At 43.7% G+C, this 22,577-nt stretch overlaps 1 protein-coding gene and 1 pseudogene across 2 annotated transcripts in view; both read left to right on the forward strand.

Moving 5' to 3' along the window:
• Positions 1-19,185, forward strand: part of GLDN (gliomedin) — a 67,474-nt gene extending 48,289 nt beyond the window's left edge. Inside the window, exons 5-10 of the mRNA XM_079129941.1 lie at positions 6,261-6,407; positions 10,465-10,593; positions 13,589-13,672; positions 13,845-13,970; positions 15,243-15,393; positions 16,872-19,185. Of these exons, the coding sequence (XP_078986067.1) occupies positions 6,261-6,407; positions 10,465-10,593; positions 13,589-13,672; positions 13,845-13,970; positions 15,243-15,393; positions 16,872-17,349 (1,115 nt within the window). The 3' untranslated portion in view covers positions 17,350-19,185. The remainder of the gene's footprint in view (positions 1-6,260; positions 6,408-10,464; positions 10,594-13,588; positions 13,673-13,844; positions 13,971-15,242; positions 15,394-16,871) is intronic.
• Positions 7,857-8,478, forward strand: LOC306655260 (proteasome subunit alpha type-7-like; annotated as a pseudogene). Its single transcript has one exon. The product of its transcript is annotated as a proteasome subunit alpha type-7-like (transcript).
• Positions 19,186-22,577: the final 3,392 nt, after the last annotated feature.

The following is a 22,577-nucleotide window of genomic DNA, read 5'->3' on the forward strand; positions in this document are numbered from 1 at the left end:
TAGCCAGGCCTCAGCTGAGGTTCAATAAATAATAGATGAATGAGGAATGAATGAATGCATGAATGAGAAGAACGGAGCACAGCACCTGTCTGTAAGGGCTTGCAAACCTGTTGAAAGAGAAGACAAAGCTTACGCACAGCACGCAGTCAGGAACCGTTCTGGTTTGAAGACTGCTTCATACATCACAGCAGGCAGGGCTTTAGCACAGGAAAGACTGGAGCCAGGGTGGGCTCTGGAGAAGACTGTGAGCCTGAGGAGCCAGAGTTTAAGACTTCTAGCCTCACAGTTGTTTCCAGGAGATGGAGTATCAAAGACCCTCAGTCTCTGACCCGGGAAGCTTCAAGAACCCTGGTGGGCTAGCGTGGAACCAGATCCAGAGCACAGGGACTTGATTTGGTCCTGGCTCTTACGTTTACTATCTGTGTGGCCTGGAGCTAGTTATTTAGGCCCTCGGGGCTGCCTTCACTTGTACTCATTTGTAAGATAGACAGTTATAGAATCAACCTCGTAGTGTTGTTAGGAAGACTAAATGAGTATTCATAAGAAGTGCTCAGAACAGGGTTTGACACACAGTACAATTCTATATTAGAGCTAGCTATTGTTGTTGTTGTTGTCGTCGTTGATTCTAAAAATAAAAGGAATCTTGGTTTTAGACCAAAAAGAAATCTTTTTTTGTTGTTGGCATGTCCAATTTTTAAACTTTTTATAAGTATGTTTTAATTAATACATTATAATTATGCCTATTTATGGGGTACATTGTGGCATTTCAATACATGTGTAAAATGTGTAATCATCAGATCAGGATAATTGGCATATCTGCCCCTCAGAGATGCGTCCTTCCATTGTTTTGGGAGCATCCAAAACCATCTCTATTAGTTATTTTTAAATATTCAATTAATTGTGTCAACCATAGCTACCCCATTTTGCCAGAGAGCTTTAGAAGCTATTCCCCCTGCCCAGTTACACCCCTGAACCCACTAACCACCCTTCCTCTGTCCTCCCTTGCCCTTACCCTTCCCAGGCTCTGCTAACTGCTCTGCTACTTTCTAATTCTTTGGGATCAACTTCAGCTTCCACATATAAGTGAGAACATGACGTATTTGTCTTTCTGTGTCTGATTTGTTTCACTTAATGTCCTGACCAAAAGGAAACTAAGTGGAAATGTCCTGCACGCATTTGCAGACATGGACTTAGATTTGGAGAGGAGAGTTGGAACCCAAAGAGGCTGAACGGTTGTCCATTATGCAAGTAGCATCGTCTATGAAGTTTGACATTCTAGTGCCTCAAAATCAAACATTTTCTTTATTTTCCATCTGTCTCTTGTTTTCTCACGTAAGAGCAAGTGCTGCAATGTCGTCTATAAAAATCAAATGCTCACCTAAGAAACAGAAATAAACGCCCTCCTCCTTATTCATGCTTTGGACGAGTTTTCTGTGACATCCTCTGCCCTCCTTTCCCTTGCCTAAGTGACAGATGGTAGTGCTGAAAATAAAATGTCCGCCCTCACCCCCTGTGGTGAAGATGATGGAGTTCACCCCATGCTGGAGCTCTCCAACAACCCCAAACTCCAATGCTGATGGAAATGTGTGTTTTGAGTGGGCGACACCAGAAGAAAAATAGCAGAGAGCCATTTCTAGGAAACAAGTTAGGCAGGCAAAATCCAGCCTTTCTTCTCTGGCTGAATGTGCTGATTCAAAGTCAGTCAGGAGTCCCAGGACAGAAAAATGCCAGGGTCCAGATCACAGAGTACCCCGGTGCCACCAGGCAGGGCTCGCAGACCTGACCTTCGCTGAGTCAGGGTAGAAGAGGTTGCACAGAAGTCCTCTGATGTTGGATGGTGCCTGGTAGCACTTTATTTCTGACATGCATTGGCTTGTCAAGACAAGGGGATGCTTTGTCCGATACGTTGGTCGACAGTGGGGCAAAGGCAAACCGTAGAACAAATATTCTACCCCTTTCTTAACAAGAACACAAAAATGGCAATGCACACCCCAGCTAAGCAAAAACACCCTCAAGCAAAGGCCTTTAGCAGCTTTAAATACCTGCCCCTGTAGGAGCTGCCTTACCTCAGCTACATTACAATTTGAACATTTCCCTGCTTCATATATGGCCTTTTTGAAAAAGAAAGTAAGAGACATAAGAGGCAGTTAATAAAAGAAAGGAAGGGGAAATCAGATGATGATGCAGAAAGGCTCTTTGTGTAGAATAAGTGACTGAAAAAGAAAACCTTGGTGTAACCAGCAGATACCATTTCCGTGAGCTCTGCTAAATCTGGGTCATGTGAGACCGTTAGAAGGGATCAGTTGCACTCGGTGCATTGTGCAGGCTGGACTCTATGGCAACGTCCTAATCTTTTGTCTCCTTCAAATAATGTGCCAAATTGCCTATTTAAAACATGGACAAAGGAAACATCTTCTCATGTAGAGGGCCCTGCATAAGGGCCCTTATCAAGTGAGTGAACCACTTTCCAGCCAGATGTCCTAGTGACCGTGGGCATGGATGACCCAGAGCCCTGGGATTTTAGTGCTGTTGCAAGGAATGACTCCTTCCCCTCAATAATAAGTATTACTGTCTTTCTTCTTACTGTAGTACTGAGTCCACGCCAGAGCAAGTACTAACAACCAAGGGACACCCTGCAGCTCCCTCAGGGCATGACATCACCCAAATTCACCACTGGCAGGAAGCAGTGACCATGGGTTTTCTGGCTCCCAGCCATAGCTGAATTTTATGGTTTTCACTGATTTTTTTTATGGTTGGTTGAAATCAATTGGTTGAAATGTTTGTTTGTTTGCTACACTTCCTAACATTGATCAGTACCTTGGGGTTCTTTGATATACTGTTATCTTACTCGAGATGGTCTATGCATGGTCCCTTCAATATGGGAGAACAGAAACCATTTTGGATATTTATCACTCCTCTGCAGTAAGTGAAAGGTAATAAGAGATCCAGATTTACATTTTAGGGAACAATCGACTTCAATGGCAGAAAGAACATTTGAGTACAAACTGATATGAAAACCTCCCCACCACTTAAAGACCTGGAGAAGAGCCAACTGGAAGAGAGGCTTTTAGGATTGGCTGGGAGGTTGATCTAAATAACCTCTAAGGTACTTTCCAACCTGAAATTCGTGATTCTCTTGGGACAACTACATTGTACCCCAACAATGCTGGCAGGAGGTTGGGCAGTCCAGATACGGTTTTAAAACTGAAGGGAGGACATTTGCAATGCCAGAGGATAACGGTTGGAAAATGGGTATTGTTCAAGTCAATGTGGCATAAGATATGAAAACATGGGTAGTCACTTAGGACCTAAAGAATGGGCACAGGAGCTCGCAGAGTAGTCAGAGAAGGCAAAGATCCTAAATTGTCTTGATTACAGGAAAGGAACTGAAGTTTTGCTTGCATTAACTCATGCCTCTGGCTCCTTTGTTGCCTGAGATCTCTGTCACTTTGAGCAGTGTCACTGTCAAGCCACTTTAGGCAACTCTTATCAAAATGGGCAAAGATTCCTGAGATAGGGTATCTTGTTAATTGATCCATATCAGTGTGTTTGTATAATATTAGGCAACTACTTCTCCTCTCAGGGCCTGGATACCTGTGTACTCATGAGTTCTAGTAGCTCTTTTATAGATCTTGAAATTTTCTACATGAACAATCATGTCATCTGCAAATAAAGACAGTTTTAATTCATCCTTTCCAACATGCCTTTTTAACATGCCTTTTATTTCTTTTTCCTTTATTGTTGCACTGACTAGGTCCCCCAGTAGAATGTTAAATCAAAATGATGAGAGTAGGTACCTAGCCCCGTTTGTAACTTTAGGGGAACACATTTAGTCTTTCACTGGGAAGGGTGACATTAGCTGTAGGTTTCACAGGTGCCCTCTTTCAGACTGAGGAAATTCTCTTCTATTTCTAGTTTGATGAGAATTTTTCTTAAGAATGGATGTTGAATTTTATCAAATACCTTTTCTGCATCCATTGAGATGATCATATGATTTTTCTTGCTTAAAGTGTTAATATCTAAATTGCACTGATTGATAGATTAAATTTTGGAGTCTCTCCAGGCAGTTAGTGAAATTACTTGCAAATCTCTTTCATCCTTTCAAGCTTGTTTTAAGCTCTGTAATGATGGTCCCCAGCAGGTTTTACCCTGGGACTAATTTAGCTCCATTACTAAGACATAACTTTTCCAAGACCTAATATTACCTGCCAACATAAAATAACAATTCTGCCTTAAAGGAAAAAAGAAAATAGTTTATTCTAAGACAAATACAAGTGACCATGGCCTGGGAACACAATTCAAGTTACCCTGAGTGATGTACTCTGAAGTGAAAGAGATTATATAAAGTTTTATAGGCATGAGGTACTGAGGCTAGAGTGAAGTGGGAAATTTCTGCAGTCTTCAGATGCTACCTTACAGCATTCTTAGCTTTAGGGTTGGAAGAGGCTAGAGGTCTGCTGAGCTGAACAATACATTCCCAAGAAATTTACCTGATAGGAGAATGTTAGGTCAGATACAAAAGCTGAGTAAATGGCTATTTTTCTAAAGGTCCTGAGATAGGCTAAGATAAGTTTGGCTCTGGACATGTGACATTCCATCTCTTCACAATCACAGTATTCTACTCAGCAGAGGTGAAAGAATCTGCAGGATCTTTCATACAGATGTGACTTCTTCAGAGAACTTCAGTTCATATCCCATAACTTTATGGGTCTCTCCATTTTGGTGGTATGAGAACTTTTCACTGTGAGCTCTGAGAATTGCATACTGAACTATCTGTGAATTCTCCTCCTGGCTCTGTAGATTTTCAACCTGCATAGGTCATACTCATGGAAGCCCTCTGCAGATTCCCAGGGATCTTTCTTTAGCCAATCAATCCAAACTCAGAACTGCAAGAGGGAAAGGACTTTATTTGGGGTCTTAGGAACTGCAACTCAGGAGATAGGGTCAGATAGCTCTGAATCAGTTTTCTGAGAAAGGTAAGAAAGGTGGGAATTTGTCCAGATTGTGGGTGCTAAAAAGGAACAAGCTTTGGACTGATAAAAGATAAAGGAAAGAATGTATAAACAGAATGGAAACATCCAGAAAACAAGAGTCCCCTACCTTTTGATATGTATACTGAGCTTCTGAACACAATATAATTGTCCCTTCTTATTGTTCCAGATGCTTTCAGGTCAGGGTGTGGATGTGACCAGGCAACAGCCAGAGTTAGGCATAAGTCCTACCCTCTTTATGGCCTCCAGACTTCATTTTGAAAGGCTCTTTCCATGTTGTTTGGATATTTATCACTCCAAACATTTTTCATACAGCACAGCTCTCTCTCCTCTCTGTTATCCTATCTAGCAAATTCCAGGCATGTCTGTCTCCCCAAACTGATGCTTTACTCAACTTAGGGATTTTGCCAGGCTCTGTTTTGGGTTCTCCTTCCCTATGATGGCTGGGAATTACTTCCCAGCGGTAAACTGGAATGATCTAGTGTGCCCTGTCCTGCCCATGGTCCATGCGAAGTCATACTGTCACTCAGATCTTGAGAGACTTCTAGTTGTGTGTGGGAGGATAGTAATTCCTATAGTCATGGCTCTCCACAAGCAAAAGCAGACATTTCACCCACCATCTTTTAGTCACCCCATTGGTTGTCCTGCAGCAACCTGTTTTGCTATTGTGATTTGAAGCATTTTGCTTTAGGCCATGCATAGGGGCACATGCCTCTGTGCCCTCTTCACCTGTGGTGGGTGGTATCAGACTTCTACTTCAACTTTCCTCACCTTCTTCCTGCTATTGTAACTGTCCCTCTTGTGCTTCCCTCCTCTCTCCAATCTGTTGGCCCACCCAAATTTCTCCAAAAATAGCCCAGCAAGCTGGGAATAGTGGCACAGGAGGATCACAAATTCAAAGCCAGCCTCAGCAACTTAGCCAGGCCCTAAGCAACCTAGGGAAACCCTGTCTCAAAACAAAAAAATAAAAGGGGTTAGGGATGCAGCTCAGTGGTAAAGCACCCCTGGGTTCAATTCCCAGCGCAAGCGCACGCGCGCGCACACACACACACACACACACACACACACACACATACATTCCATCAGAGCCTCCTGGAAATATTATTCTTTAGTGGATGTATGGCCATTTTTCTGCCCTAAAATGGCTGTGAAGCATTTTGTGATTGATTCAAAAAGCTGCTATCCACCAAAAGAACAGTACAATTATCACAAAGTGGTGTACCAGGATTTCTTGCACAACAGGCTAATAAGTCATTTCCCTCCCTTCAGGGCTACCTGGAGCTACAGGAAATCCAGGGGATAAAGGAGAAAAGGGAGACCCTGGTGAACTGGGCTCACCTGGAAATGAGGGCCCACCAGGGCAGAAGGGTGAAAAAGGAGACAAAGGAGATGTGTCCAATGATGTGCTGCTGGCAGGTAGGAGGGGTGCTCTCTGGCTCACTTCAAGGGTATACATGCCCAGAGACCTAACCGGTCTTCAACTGTTATTCTGTATCTTCTCTTTTTATTGTCCTTCCACGGTCCTCTGTCTTTCAGCATATTCTGGAATTCTGTACTTTCAAAGAGGAGAAAGCTGTGCACGTTTCTCCACATGGGCAAGACCAGATCTGGCATCAATCTATGAGTCTTTTAAATAACTTAGGTCTAAAAGCCATACTTAGGTTGAATGGGATGAAGGAAGCTTCCTTTCCCCCAGGATCTATTGAAATTCAATGAGTAAGTAAGCCACTGTAGAGACTGTAGCCACATGTCCAGGGAGGGTGAGGGAAAGGGTTTCTGTCAGAGGGATGAGCTAGCTGTAAATTAATCACTAAGAAACTTATTTAATAGAATAACCACAGAAGATAATTATCCTTTTAAATCAGAGGGGGCATGATGGGTTGAACCATGCCATATCTGGCCCTCATAAAGATGAAGGAGCCCACCTTCCCTTTATTTATAGTCATACAGGTAAAAGGGGGACCTGGAGGAACTTCTGTGATGAACAGGATGGGATGGAGTTAAGGAAACCAGATGCTCTAGCAAGACATTCCAACAAGACCTGCAAATTCCCAGAAGTGAACCACTGCACGGATGCCACATACTCCAGGTCATCTGCAACAATCTCTCAATGATTTCCAGTTCCTGAAAGCCAGATTTCTGTGTCTGACAGCTCACCAAGCCTGGTTTTATTGCTGGCCATCGATGGCTCCCCAAAGAGACCTCCAAGGACAATTGACAGCGGTCACAAGTGTTTTCTTTGCAGTCAAGTTACAGTCATCTAAGCCACTTGATAGAGAATTTGGGCAAAATTCAATGACTGATTTTTTAGTCCAGAGTGAAAGTAGGTAGTCAGCATTTGTGTGGGAGGAAGTTAAGGGGAAGCACCCCACAGATAATCACATGCTGGAAAGAGCTGGTTGTCATGGAAGAGGAGGATGCCGAAGAATTTTGAAATCACAGTACTTTAGAAACCATCTATATCATAAAAACAACTATTCTAATGCACTCAATAAACATTTATTGAGTATCTGAGAATACCATTCATGAATCAAGGATTTCACCAGCAGCTGGAACAATGACTATGAAAGTGAGCAAGGCACAGTATCTGTCCTCAAGAACCTAGATGAGGAGTGTGTGCTTTTGAGCGATGGCAAGAGCGCCATGCCCCACCGACTTGAGCTACAACCACGTCATCACCGTCTTCTCACTAGACAGCCACCTCTTCCAGGCAGAGTACACACAGGAGGTCATCAAGAAGTGCTCAACTGTGGTTGGTGTCCGAGGAAGGACATTGTCGTTCCTGGTGTGGAAAAGAAATCAGTGGCCAAACTACACGAGGAAAGAGCAGTGTGCAAAGTCTGTGCTTTGGATGACAATGTCTGTATGACCTTTACAGGCCTCATTGCTGATGCAAGAATAGTCATCTATAGGGCCCTGGTGGAGTGCTAGAGCCATCAGCTGACTGTGGAGGACCCTGTCACTGTGGAGTATATCACCCCCTACATCACCCATCTGAAGCAGTGTTATACACAAAGCAATGGGCGCAGGCCTCTGGCATCTCTGCCCTATTATGAGTTTTGACTTAGATGGCACTCCCAGACTCTATCAGAACAACCCCTTGGGTACACACTACACCTGAAAGACTAATGCCTTAGGCCAGGGTGCCAAATCAGTGCGTGAGTTCCTGGAGAAATATACTGACAAAACCATTGAGACAGATGCCCTGACCATCAGGCTGGTGGTCAAGGTCCTCTTGGAAGGGGTTCAATCAGGTGGTAAAACATTGAACTTGCTATCATGAGGTGAGATGAGCCCCTCAAGATTCTAAATCCTGAAGAAATTGGGAAATATGTTTCTGAAATCAAAAAAGAAAAAGAAGAAAATGAAAAGAAGAAACACAAGAAAGCATCTTGATGAAGAGATCTTCCTGGCTTAGAATAGCTTTTAAACTTGATGACAGATGAGTCTCTGAGTGTGAGCGTTTCCATCCATCCACCTGTCTGGGATGTCAAAGTACCCAATAAACTTCCATATTAAAAATGAAAAAGAAAAAGAGGAGGAAGAAGAAGAAGAGGCTCAGTTGGTAACAGACGTTCATAAAAATGACCCCAAGTCAGCCGCACAGCCAGACAGACAGCCACCCATGCACAATGGTTTGAATGCCCACTCTTTGCCAGGTGCAATGCTAAGACCAAAGCACCAGGGGAAGATCAAATTATGTTTAACAAACTTTGTTTATAAAAAGGGGATGTTGCTAGGCAAAACATGAAAAATTTAAGGAGGGTCTGACAAGGTAGTATATGTAAATACATGTATTTAAAAACATAAGCTCATGCTACCTTTCAGTCACACAGGAAATCTACACAACCAGAATTCCAGTAGACTGCTGAACAAGTGAGGGGTGATGACAAACCATTCAGAAAAGCCAGGTCCTTCTATCCAATGCAAAAGGCTGAGGTGCGGTGCAGGGCACCAGAACTCAGCGCACCCTCAGTGGAGTGAAGAAGGAGCAGGAGGGTTGGACTGTGTCTGCTCTGCCTGCAGATCTCTGCCATTTCCAGAGTGGGCACAGGCCTATCTGCAGCCCCTGTGGTCCCCCACTCGCCAGCTTCAGAAAGACTAAAAAGGCTTACTTGGTCTGGCTTGGATGAGGCAGCTAAAAAGAGACTTGCACTCTCCAGTCTCAGCCCTGGAGGGTAGAACCAAAGGGCTGAACAGCCCAGAGAGTGGCATATTGTAAACTCTCCAGGAGCAATGACCCCTGCAAAGGGCTGCACCCTCACTGGCTGCCTAAAGATAGAGGCGTGACTGCTTATCGGTGGGCAGGATTATAGCTGTCAAATCATTCATAGCTGTGACATCATTGGTTCTTACAGAGCAGGTCAGGGACCATGAGACTCAATTTGGAGATGAAGGATTTAAAAAGTCACAAAGCTGAATAGAAGCAGAACTGAAGGAGCTCTGGTTCATCTTCTGTGGGAAGCCATCCTTATTTAGCAGAATCAGACTAGGTCGAGTCTCATGACACAGAGGCCTGACTTCCCAGAACTAGCAGATAGGGAAGTCTGACTCAGACAGCAGGTGGGTATGTGGGAGTTGTTCCCTGTTTGCTTCTGTGATAGTCCCTAAGAAAATGGCTCCCCTAACTCCACCTTGTCCTGTCCATCACAGAAGCTTCTCCCAGTCTTGGCCCCCTTTACCTGTGTGTCTATAAATAAAAGAGAGTTGGGCCACTCCATGTTATTAGAGGCCAGAGCTGGTATGGCCAGACTTGTCACACCCCCTCTCATTTAGAAGTAGTATTGGCACTTGTGTGTTTATTGATTAGTTAAGTTTATGGGTAATTGATTGATTTATAGTCAACATCATCCTTTGGCAGTTAACCCTTTTCTCATCCACATGGGACGTGGAGACCCCCACAATCTTCCTTACACAGCAGCACCTCTCATATGTGCATGTATATGAGGAAACTTTTAAAAACACAGACAACCAACCTGCTCCCAACATTCTGATTGGTTGGGATGAGACCCAGGCATTAGAATTTCATACACCATCTTCAGTGATTCCACCAAGCAGTCAGGGCTGAGACCCACTGACATGAGCCTGTTAAAAGGAGGAGCTATGCAGTGACAGCCGAGACTGAGTTCCAGCTGTTCACAGGCTGTGACCTCAGCAGATCACTCGACATCCCTGAGACTCAGGCTTCTGAGGGGAGTGGTTTGGAAGAATGAGGCGGAGATCTGTAAGACTCAGCACAGTTCCGGCGTATAGTGGGTCCTCAATACCTGCTATGGTAGTTCCTCTATGGTAGTTCCTCACCTCAGCAGAGACAAGTGCCAAGTCCATCACCTCTGGGGGCGGTGAACTCAGTGCCCCCTCCAGCTGCTCACTTGTTCTTTCCCTCACGTGAAACCCAATCTCTGTTGATAACTCTTAATCAATTGTTCTCTCTCTTCCTTGTCATCTCCCCATTTCTTCTCTATCTCTCCAGGTGCCAAAGGTGACCAAGGCCCACCTGGACCCCCTGGACCCCCAGGCCCACCAGGCCCTCCTGGGCCTCCTGGAAGCAGAAGATCCAAAGGCCCTCGGCAGCCAAACATGTTCAATGGCCAATGTGCAGGTCACAACCTGTTCCACTAATGACCTCAAATTCTTAATCTACATCCCAGTCTTTGTGACCAGACTTTTTTAAGATGGAGGGATAGATTTGCCTAGAATGGGAGCTTTCCCCTTGCAACATGCTCATGGGAGATCCAAGCTGTCTGCCCTAGGAAGGAGGATGAGTGAAAGGCCTAGAATTGAGCCTCCACTCATTTCACTCATCTTTTTCCCTTCATTTATCACCAGATTGTTCTTCTTCCTTGCCATATCCATCATCCCTCTCTCCCCAGCAGCCTTGAGGGCTGACCTTTATGTAACCACAAACTCATGGGAGAGAGAAGGGCTTGACTGATACTAGGGAGATGATGGGGCAGTCAGAGTAATTAACCCCACATACATAGTAACTATAGAACTACCTTCCCCATCACACTAATGTTGTGTGTGCGTGTTTTGGTACAGGGGGTCTTACTCTGGGCCTCACACATGCAGAGCATGCACTCTACCACTGAGCTACCCTGCCACCCGCCCCATCACCACTAATTTTTGAGTGCTAGTGATGCGCGGGCATGGTGCCAAGCACGTAGTTCTTTTAATTCTCACAACTGTGATATTGGCACCATTACTGTCTCCCACTTGCAGATACAAACTACCACCCGAGGAGCTAAGTAACTTGCCCAAAGTCACTTAATGAGTAAAAGGCAGAGCTAGGATTCAAATCCAGTCCTGTCTGACTGTAGAGCACCCCCTCTCAGAGAATTGCCCCTTCAGAGATGGAAAGTCACACTTTGGGACCTGACCCAGGCCTGACTTCTGGCAGGCCCAGAGAACTTGTTCTTCAGCTATTTTGTGGCAGCTTGGCTGTGGGATAGAATGCTAACTAGAAATCAAGGACCACATTAGTGGGAAGTATTTCTAGGGTGACATTAGAACGTTTTCTGTACAGAGGTGACCCAGGGGTTATCACCTAACTTAAACAGGGAGAAGACACAACTGGATGCCATCATTTCAGTGGCAGACTTTGAGGAGGATCCTGACTGGAATTTCTTTCAAACTTTCTCGAATGACCCATATTCTATTTGGGATACTGTTCTTTCCAGAAGACATGTTAGGGGGTGAATCTGCCTTTCAAAGAAATCACTGCTCCTACCCCCAATAAATAGAACCTGATCATAATTCTGCCCAGCAGTTAGCATGATGCTGAATCACAGCAGCCTTGTTCCTGCACTGACCATCTGTTAGGATGGGCCCTTTGTGAACTGAGCAGGAAGCGACTTTGCCTGGAAGAAGGGGCTCTGACCTGAGATTTTGCAAAATTCTAATTTACTGAAGGCTGTCAGCCATGACCATTACAGTCTAGGGAAGCTGCCTCCTTTGCTTAGCCTTTTTACTAAGAGGCTGGCTCAGCAAGGGTTGGGCCAGAATCCTGAAAACTGCTTTAAATGAGAGGCCATTATCTTCCACTCTGCCTCCTAGAAATGAGCCCCTGGTCCCCAGGCATTTGCATTTGAACCTGGCCCTCTGTCTGGTTTCAATTCCATTTCTTCAACACCCTTTAATTTCTTAAGTGGAAGCTCCAGATGAAACTCTTTGAGGCAGCAAGACTGCAGGTGGGGGATTGTAACAGATCCCAAGATTGCTTACCTCAGATGACAAAAGGACTTCAGAGAAGCACAGGCTCATCCAGCTGGACAGCAGCTTGGCGATCTTGCAGGTTCTGGCTGCTTTATTTGACTGACAAAGAAATCCCTTCCGTTACTGTGAGCTTCCCTAGAGACCCCAGAGGGGCTACGCCTTCTAGCAAGCATAGGTGATTTGAACCCCTCGGGATTTGTCTAGGTGAATGGGCCTGGCCTTTCCCAGATTGCCTGATTTACCCTGACCTGCTCCAGCCAGTCTCTATCTCCAGCCCAGGGCCCTGCCTGTCACCCTCCTATGGCCATGTTCCTCCCCTCCCTCTTCTGCCTCCCCAAGGCACCTCTTCCTCAGAGGCCTCAATTGAGCTTTGTCATTAAGGGAACCATTGGCAAGGCGAGGAAGATGAATTACAGCTCAAGTGACCTCAGACAACTAGGGTCCAGGCCCCTGTCGAAGGTCTGTGACCCTAGGTCCTCAAACAGAGGAACAAGAGGTTGGAAAACAGTGGCAAAGGGGCCCAATGTCTCTATGCCAGGCAACCCATAGGATCCTTCTTCTTCTGAGGCTGTGATTTCTTTCCTGATGCCTCTCCCAGGAAGGTAAAGTATGCCACCCCATCTCAAAGGCTGCACCTTCACAACTCCCCAGGAAGTGGAAATCTTCCAGAACAATGCAATCCATGAGAGAGATACCATCCTCCAGAGAGGCCAAGAAGGTGTCAACATACCTCTCCTTACCCCAGACTGCTGAGGTTTGAACAGGGTGGCTCAGGCCACATTTTCCTACTGACCACTATGATTTGAATGTGTCTGCCAACATTCATGTACTGGAAACTTAGTTCCCACTTGCTATGGGGACTAAGTTTGAGAGGTGTTAAGAGGTGGAATCCCTAAGAGGTGATTAGTCTGCCCTCCTGATCAGATAAGTGCTATTATCACAGGAGAGGATTCCTTATAAAGAATGGACTCAGCCCCTTCCTGCTCTTTCTCACCAAGTTATGACACAGAAAGAAGGCCCTCACCAGATCCCACCCCTCCATCTCAGACTTCCCAGCTGCCAGAACCATGTCCATTATACATTTCCCAGCTATGATATTCTTTTACAGCAGCACAAAACAGACTAAGACATGGACATCCTCTTAGAATTGTATTATCTTAGCAACTGTGGTCATGGAAAGCTTACTGGGAACTGACCAAGCAGAGAAGGAAATTGGAAGCACATGGCTGGGGGTTTCTTAAAAACAAGCCAACAAGAAACATGGTGGACATATTCTACGGGACATTATGGAACTAGCATCTGGAATGAGGTGGGGAAAATCAGCAGCTATAAAACTGTGCCAACTGCATTTGCTTTGATTGTTGTTGTTGTTGTTGTTTTAGGTGAGACATGTGCCATACCAAATGATGATACCTTGGTAGGAAAAGCTGACGAGAAAGTCAACGAACACCATTCCCCACAAGCAGGTACACCAACAAAGCTTCCTGGGGTAAGGGGTGTAGCTCAGTGGTAGGGTGCTTGCCTAGCATGCCCAAGGTCCTGGGTTCAACCTCTAGCAATGAAAAAAAAATTCTGTCTTGAAATTCAAAACTTAAAGTCATAATTGGCAGGTAACTTTTGTTTTTCTTCTTCTGGCAGATTCCATGATCACTTCCATTGGAAACCCAACACAAGTATTAAAGGTTACAGAGACATTTGGGACTTGGATAAGAGAGTCTGCTAATAAAAGTGATGACCGTATTTGGGTGACTGAACATTTTTCAGGTACTTTCCTCAACAGAGGATCCAAACCTGTGTTGTGATTGTATTTTTCATCTGTCACCTACCTTCAGGCTTATTCTGTTTCTGAAATCCCTGCTATTATTGGTATACTAAATTGCTGCTGGTTTCAGAAAGCAGAATACATGCCTCCCTTGAACATGCTGATGGGGACCCCTGCAGTCCTAGTCACAGACACAACTGAGGCACCCCCAATGTAGCCTATCCAATTTTAGGCAAAGTATCCGAAAGGATACAAATAGCATGATGACTGCAGGTCTTATAATCCTCAAATCCATAATGTGGAAGAAACGTCAGAGACAAATTCTTTGTGCACCTCCATCTTTCTCTAAGGTTTGCACCATTCAAAAGAACACTTCTTGGTCATTTTTACCAGATATTTGTTGGACCAGGGGAGAAGGTACAGGACCATTCTGCAGTCACACTTCATCTGATTTTGACCCTAGTCATGCTGATCTAAAGGAATGTGGCCACACATTGCCCAGGGTATAACAATGGCCTCATTCCAGAAGGTGTCTGGCCATACGCACTGGTTGGAGAAGGAACTGAAAAGAAACAATTTCTTTATTTCCTCCGGACTAACTGGTCAGCCAGTGGTAACTACCCAAATTACCAGTTGAGGTGGCTGTGGGGCTTAAAAGGCAAGAGTAATATTGTGCATTAGCAATAACCATTGCGGTGTGCAGGAAGAGGCAGGAGGCTGTGAGAGGTCTGTCCACAAATGTCAAGTATTTGCTATGTCTGGTGTAGGCCTATACTGCTCAATAGAAGATTCTATAAACACTAGGCCAGGTGTGGTGTCACACACCTGTAATCCCAGCAACTCAGGAGACTGAGGCAGGAGGATCTCAAGTTCAAGGTCAGTCTCAGCAACTTAGTGAGCCCCTCAGCAACTTAGCAAGACCCTGTCTGAAAATAAGAAATAAAAAGGACTGGGGATGTAACTTAGGGTAAAGTGCCCCTGGGTCCTATCCCTAATACCTAAGGAGGTTTTATAAACATTAGAGAGTGGGGTGGGAGCAGGGATGGGGTCTCTCTGGAGAAGCCAAGCCAATGCCGTGATTACCATATTTGAAAGATTTGTCAGGCACCCATAGGGAGAGCTGGGTTTGGGAGCCTCCAACTCTTCAAACTGGACAAGGGACCTTAGACAACATTTTGCTCTCACCTTCGCTTCTCTTAAGTTCCTCTAAGACTCACTCCCCAGCTGTGGTTGCTGGAGGTGGGTAATGCCTTCCCTTGACTTCCGCCCTGCAGGCATCATGGTGAAGGAGTTCAAGGACCGGCCCTCGCTTCTGAATGGCAGTTACACCTTCATCCACCTCCCGCACTACTTCCATGGCTGTGGGCATGCTGTTTACAACAACTCTCTCTACTACCACAAAGGGGGCTCCAACACCATAGTGAGGTGAGCCACCTGGACCTCAGCTCCTTCTTCTGTGCTCCACAGCCCCTTCTAATGCACCCCAGAGAGCGCCTGCTGTGTGGTACACTAATGAGCTACTTAGGAGTGGGGACTGTGTTTTTTTTATCTTTATGTCCCTCAGGCTGGCACACAAGGGAGGTCAGTCAGGGTTTTTGAGCTGAATGCATCACAGGACAGTGAGAGAGCCCCCTTTCCCAGCCCCCACCTAAGGTCTAGCGTCTGTGGGAACTGCTGGTCTAGACACCATGGGGAAGGCCAAGGCAAGGTGAAGGGGACGCGGACTAGTAAGACCGGTGTTTTCTCAGCCTTTGAGGAAGGAAGCAGCCAGAACCTGTAGCTCCCTCTGACAAGAAGGTGTCACTCCCTGGTATCAGTTTTGTTTTGAAACATTTGGGATGTGAAGAATTTCATGTCACAATTGAGATCACTGAAAGACTAGGGACGGCAGCCCAAACTCGGGCATCTCTGCCTTCAGATCCACCAGTCACGCTGATGGAGCCCCCAGCCCAGCTCACCCCCTTCCTCTGCTTTCCCAGAGAGAAGGGAGACTGTGTCCCGTCAGCTGTGGCAGCAGCGGCTGAGCCCTCCTACTGCCCACAAGAATTGTTTCCACAGATGCACAGGCACGGCGATTCCTATGCTGCTCAATGGCACCCTCTGGTGTTTTATTTTGGCCTAATGTCACTGGATTGTCATTTCTGAATTTAGATCATTTTTGAATCATTATTCATTTTTTTTGACTCAACTAGACTCGTAGCCTGTCAAATCAGCCCCTGGGAGCTAAGGGACTTGGGACTCCATGCCCAAGTTTAATTTTTCAGCCACTTACCTGGCAGAGAAAGCTTGGCTTCACAGCCCTGACATTGCTACATCACTTCTCAGCCGGGAACTTTTCTTAATTTAAAATAGTCTGAATTTCTTTTTTCTTAAAACTCCAAGGAGTAAAGGAATAACCAGTCAACTTGGAGTTAGAAATCCTAAGCTCCCACCCTGGCTCTGCTACTTTTATTTGGGGACTCGTCTCCTCCTTTTTCATTTGTAGTGAAAGGATCAGACTAGGTCATCTTCACAAGCCTTTGTAGCTCTGAGAATCTTTGAGAGGACAGTTGGGGTCCACACACCTGAGGACGAGCAAGGATAAGTGGTTTTCTCAGGGTCATGTGGCTAGTAAGTCGCTTAGATGTGAATTCATTCTGACGCCAGGGAGGACTGTCCTTGACTCCACACTGCTGCCTCCCTGTTTCTTTGGCTAGCACAGGCTAGTTACTGTCCTTTACATCCTTGCTGCCCACAGCATTGCAGAAGGACCAGCAGAACAGACATTACCTGGAGCTTGTTAGCAAGGCAGAATCTCAGGCTTCCCCCCAGGTCTAGCAGCTCAGTTTAAGGAGTCTCACAAAACCACCTTTTCCCACAAAAATGGTAACTCATATCTATTTTTTTCTTTGTACACATTTCAGATTTGAATTTGGCAAAGAAACATCCCAAACTCTGAAGCTCGAAAATGCCTTGTATTTTGATCGAAAATACCTTTTTGCAAATTCCAAGACTTACTTCAACCTAGCTGTAGATGAAAAGGGCCTCTGGATCATCTACGCCTCAAGTGTGGATGGCTCGAGCATTCTTGTAGCACAGCTGGACGACAGGACATTCTCAGTGGTGCAGCACATCAATACCACGTACCCCAAGTCCAAGGCCGGCAATGCCTTCATAGCTCGGGGAATCCTCTACGTCACAGACACCAAAGATACCAGGATCACATTTGCCTTCGATTTGTTAGGAGAGAAACAGATCAATGCAAACTTTGATTTGAGAACTTCCCAGTCTGTTCTTGCCATGTTATCATACAACATGAGAGATCAGCACTTATACTCATGGGAAGATGGCCATTTAATGCTTTATCCTGTGCATTTTTTGTCAGCTACATTAAACCAATGATGTGCTGCCTTCTATTCCCCTCTCCCCTCCTCCACCCTCGCCACCAGTACATTTCAGGTGTTTTCTGGGGTCATTTCTATCGGGACAGAAAACTTGTCTTTAAGGGTAGCCAGGTACTTAGAACATAATCTCATAGCGTAAGTGTTTGGGGTCAGTAGGCCACCTTTAAAATCAGATTGCTTAGTCAAATAGCAACAGATTGGAAGTTAAACGGCTGAGATTCGGTGAGTCCTCCACAAACTATTTAGGCAAGTTAGCTCTCCTTCCTTGGGCCTGAGTTTTCCTGTTAATAATATGAACCAGCTGGTTAAGATGATCGTTCTCTAATTATAGGAAATTTTGTGATTCTTGGCTGTTATTCTTCTCACAACTTTTATAAGTCTGGTTTTGTTTCCTGGTTTTTCAGCCAAAAGTGAGTAAATTTACTTTTGAGTTGATAGTCCCTATTGCTTGTGCAGTGAATTGCCCAGTACTGACTTATATTTAGCACCTTGGGAAAATACCTTGACCCTTTAAGCCTTCTAAATGCTATGTTATCCATAATTTATTAGTTTTCTCTGAATTTTCACCTGCCACCACAGAATCGCATTGTCCTCATCTTCATGATTAGCAAAAGCCAGGAACACTTGCATGCTCAGGTTTCTAAATGAAACAGAATCAGACCTGATCAGGTTCCTATTACCAAGTTCTGATCATGTTGATTTACTGCCGAGGACCGTAAATACTGAACTTTTGGATCACTCTGGTTGTTCCTATGGTAGCTATGGGTTCAATATCAGAGCACTAAATTCTGAGTTAGTGGGCATTCATCTGTCTAGAACCATAGGAATCATTTTGCACTTTCAAATGAGAGGCACCATTTGTGGTTATAATCTCAAGAGTCTGGTTGGGCAAACTATGACCCAAGGGCCAAAGTCAATCTGTTGTCTGCTTTTGTAAATAAAGTTTTATTGGAACCCAGTCTCACTCATTTGTTTATAGGCTCTGACTACTTTTACTGGATAACAGCAGAGTGGAGTAGTTGCTGCAGAGACCATATGGCTCCATAAAGTCTAAAACATTATTATCTGACTTTTTATAGAAAGGGTTTGCTGACCTTTTGATCTAGAATACAAAGTGAGCCTGATTTATGGACGGGCTGACTCACCAGGGCCTGTTTTGTTTTGTTCCAAACAAGAAGTGGCACTTGATATGGTTGGAGTTTGGGGTAGAAGGAAAGGCTGAGAACAGAATAAAATGAAGTGACTCCAGCAGTTAAGTGAGCTGTCCTTTCCCAAACATCATTTTAAAGGATATGTCTGGTCCCCATGGATACATGGGGCAGGAGAGGATCCAGTTGAACTGGCTCCTAAATGCACTTAAACAGGTTTTCTGCCAACTCAGTTTGAACATCCTTCAGCCCAACACTGAGCTCCAGGCAGGGCCACTGAGAATAGAAACGGGAAAAATTACTGGAGTCTTGTGGCCAGGAAAGAGACAGAGGGAAACCCTTAAGTAAAGATCATCTGCAAATTGCCCCAAATTGTGTTTTCTGAGACTTTTCTGTGGGCCTAAGTCCATTCTCAGTATTATACTCCATGATTCCTGGGTCCTGGTTTATATCTTATTAATAGAAGCATTTTAAAATTTAGGGGATGTGCAGATTTAAACATCTCAATCTCCCCACCCCCTGGAAATACCCAGGCAGCTGTTAGTAATGCATTTATTGTTGTATTCTCAAGACAATTGAAACCTCTCCACTTATTTTTTAATTAGATTGGTTGTCACGTCACCATAGCCTTTAAAAAATACTCTTTTCAGATCAATGTGTCTAATAAATGCTAGTGTTCTTTTAAAGTATTTAAATGTATGTGTTGCTGTTTTCAAACACAGTAGACCTGGATATGAACATAAATTCATAGTAATAGTAGTTTTAGTTGATAATATATAAAATGCTAAAACAAGAATTTAATTATTGAATTAGCACATAGTTTTTTGGTTTTCATTGTTGTTTTTTTGGGGGGTAACAAGGGATTAAACACAGGGGCTCTTAATCCCCAGCCCTTTTTTATATTTTATTTTGAAACAGAGTCTTGCTAAGTTACTTAGGACCTCATCAAATTGCTGAGGCAGACTTTGAACTTGTGAGCCTCCTGCCTCAGCCTCTAACCTCCTGGTATTACAGGTGTGCACCAACGCACCCTGCTACATATTTCTTTCAGAAAAATGTTTCAGAATCCCCAGTTTTGATATCTGAGCTATCTTGGCTCTGCTTTTCCTTTTCCTTTTTCTTTTCTCTTCTTTTTTTTTTTTTTTTTAAGCCAGGGCCTCACTATATTGCCCAGGCTAATCTCAAACTCCTTGGCTCAAGCCATCTTCCTTGATATGTACCTTGGTATATACCACCTTCCTTGGTATGTACCACCATTACCAGTTCTTTGGTTCTCTTTTTTGTGGGTAAAGAATCATATGCTCACTCTCAGAGAAGCTCATACTGGAATTTGTTTACTTATTTATTTATTTTGCTAGGAAACAGTAATATAAGAATAACAAGATTTGACTGATGTCTAATGACAGTGGGTAATTTTATGTGATTGTTTATCTTCACAAAATAAAAATTATTAAGATTTCATTTATTCTTTTCTGCAAACAGTATTTGATTTTACAAAAAAGAAAAACAGCTTTGGACTCATTTTTAAAATAGAATGCACAACCTAATGTTTTTAAGTCAAGACACTGGTTTTTTTTTGGTTTTTTTTTTGGTTTTTTTTTTTTTTTTTTTTTTTTGGTAGTTTATATTCTTACTTATAACCAAAGTTGCTTTGAAGCATTTCCAAGAATCTGCTCTTCTGATGTCAGCATCAAACTAGATAATTCTCTAATTCTTCTCAAATCTAAAATAGATAGCTTCCCACTGGAAGGTAAATAAAACCATCCCTTCCAACCTCAAAGTTAGGCCAGACCCTATTTCAAAGTGTTCTTTTTCAACTGATAAAGGGTCCTGCAGAAGTCATGCAGGTGGCTCTGGTCTCAGTCTATCACTAAGGCACAGGTGTTGGGACAGAGAAAAGACTCTGAGTTGAAAGTTTTAAAATGAAGAGTTCCCAGTCATTACCTTCAGTGCGGTGAGATGAAAAGTCAAATGAGACAGGCAGTTCTTAAAGAGCTAGGTGTCATTTGCCAACCATACAGAGTACAATTTAACTGAGTATTTGATGTCAAACCACCTGAAGAAGTGGGTGATAGGGCTTTCCAAGTCTTATCCAGCTGCTGTGACCTTGTGTAATTTCCAATCTGTAACTACGGATTCTGAACAACAAATGATAATGATGACTGTCTTTTTGTTTGTCATTTATTTAACTTTAGTCAAATAAAACAATTGTTGCTAAGCACAATCCCATGTTAAAACAAACGTATTGTTATTTTTTCCTCTTATTAATTTATAGGTAATATTTTAAAGAAAAATAACAGCCCAAACCAATATTGTGGTATAACCATATTGGATGCTTCTCTGCAGAAACTCTCTCAATTTGCTAGTTCCTTCTAAATACTAAAAAATCACTGACGTGGTCTGTTTTCATTATTGGAAAACATGAAAAGTAGAGATCTAGTAACTAGAACTGGGTACACATAAATACAATAAAAATTTGTTAATATTACCAGCATGAACAAGGCAACTTAAAACATAATATTTTGGGCTAAGAAAAAAACAACTTTTAAAAAGTAGATTTGTGTGAATTTGAGTAAGTTTCTTAATTCTTCAGAGCTCATTTCATCTGTAAAAATGGGTAATAGTATTACTTAGCTCCCCTGATTTTTCTGTGTGAAATGCTCTGAAAAATCTCCAATTCTTGACAGATGATCATTGCTACATTTAGAGTTCAGTCCTGTAGGAACCCAAAGGGTCTCTGCTTATGTGGTCTTATGTCAGGCTGTGGAAGTGGGCAGGGACACAATGTCAGCGGTTTCCTTGTACTGGTCTGTTGGACTAAGTAGGTAACATTGTCACATCACCAAAAAATGGTTCCTTCATTATGCGATGCATTCGTAATAAAGCTGCTCCAAATGGTAAAAATAAAACAGTTGAAGAACGTGCTGCTTTGACCTGTGGGACTTCCTTCTAACTTTCCCTAGAAGTGTCTCTACTACTAGGTGGCTGAAGTGTGCATTGCTAATGACTTTTTTGAGGGAGAGGGAGAGGGGGGTTACTGAAGATGGAACCCAGAACTGCTTTACTGCTGAGCTTCATTCCCAGCACCACCACCACCCCGCTTTTAAAATTTTTTTTACTTTGAGACAGGTCCTTGAACTTGCAATCCTCCTGCCTCAGCCTCCTGAGCCACTGGGATTACAGGTGTGTGCCACCATGCTCTGTTGCTGCTAATTTTTTTAGTTGAATTATTACAAAGTAGAAAGAGGAGTACAGAAAGAAAATCTTAGCCTTGCCCCTTTGAACAGGCCATTTACACCTTGCATGTGACTTTAAGATATCTAATCTTATAACTGTTCTCTGTAAGATGTAAAATAAGCATGAAATTAATCCCTCAGTCTCCCTGCTTTTCTCTCCAAGCAATCTGTTATTATCAATCTCAATTACTATTTAATTAAGTTTTAATTAAGAAATGGTGAGCTAGTCATGTTGGTGCATACCTGTAATTCCAGTGGCCGGGAGGCTGAGGCAGGAGGATTGCAATTTCAAAGCCAGCCTCAGCAACATAGCAAGGCCCTAAGCAATGAAGTAAGGCCCTGCCTCAAAATAAAAAATGAAATAGGACTGGGGATGTGGCTCAATGGGTTTCGTACCTGGGTTTAATCCCTGGTACGAAAAAAAAAAAAAAAAGTGGTGAAACTACTTCTAAAATCTGATTTTTGCATCTAGCAGTCTGGAGTTGTGAATGTCCCAAGCTTGTTTGCCAAGAGGCCACATTCACAGTCACAGGATATAAAAGGTCAAAACTAGATGGGACCTTTACAGAACACTTGAGCCAACGCTCTTATTTTAAAGTCTAGAAAAGTGAAACCAGAGGAGATGACTGGTTGAATGCAAGGTATCCCATAAAGGTTCCTGTGTAAATACAGGAATATTCAGAGGTGAAATGATTAGATTCTGAGAGCTGTTACCTAATCAGTCCATCCTAGTATGAATGGACTGAGTGGTCATAACTGTAGGTAGGTGGGGCTTGACTGGAGGATGGGGTCACTGGGGGATGTGCTCTGGAAGACTTGTTTTTCCCAAGGTCCCTTCCCCT

Source organism: Sciurus vulgaris (genome assembly GCF_902686455.1).
Source record: "Sciurus vulgaris genome assembly, chromosome: 2".
NCBI lineage: Eukaryota > Metazoa > Chordata > Mammalia > Rodentia > Sciuridae > Sciurus > Sciurus vulgaris.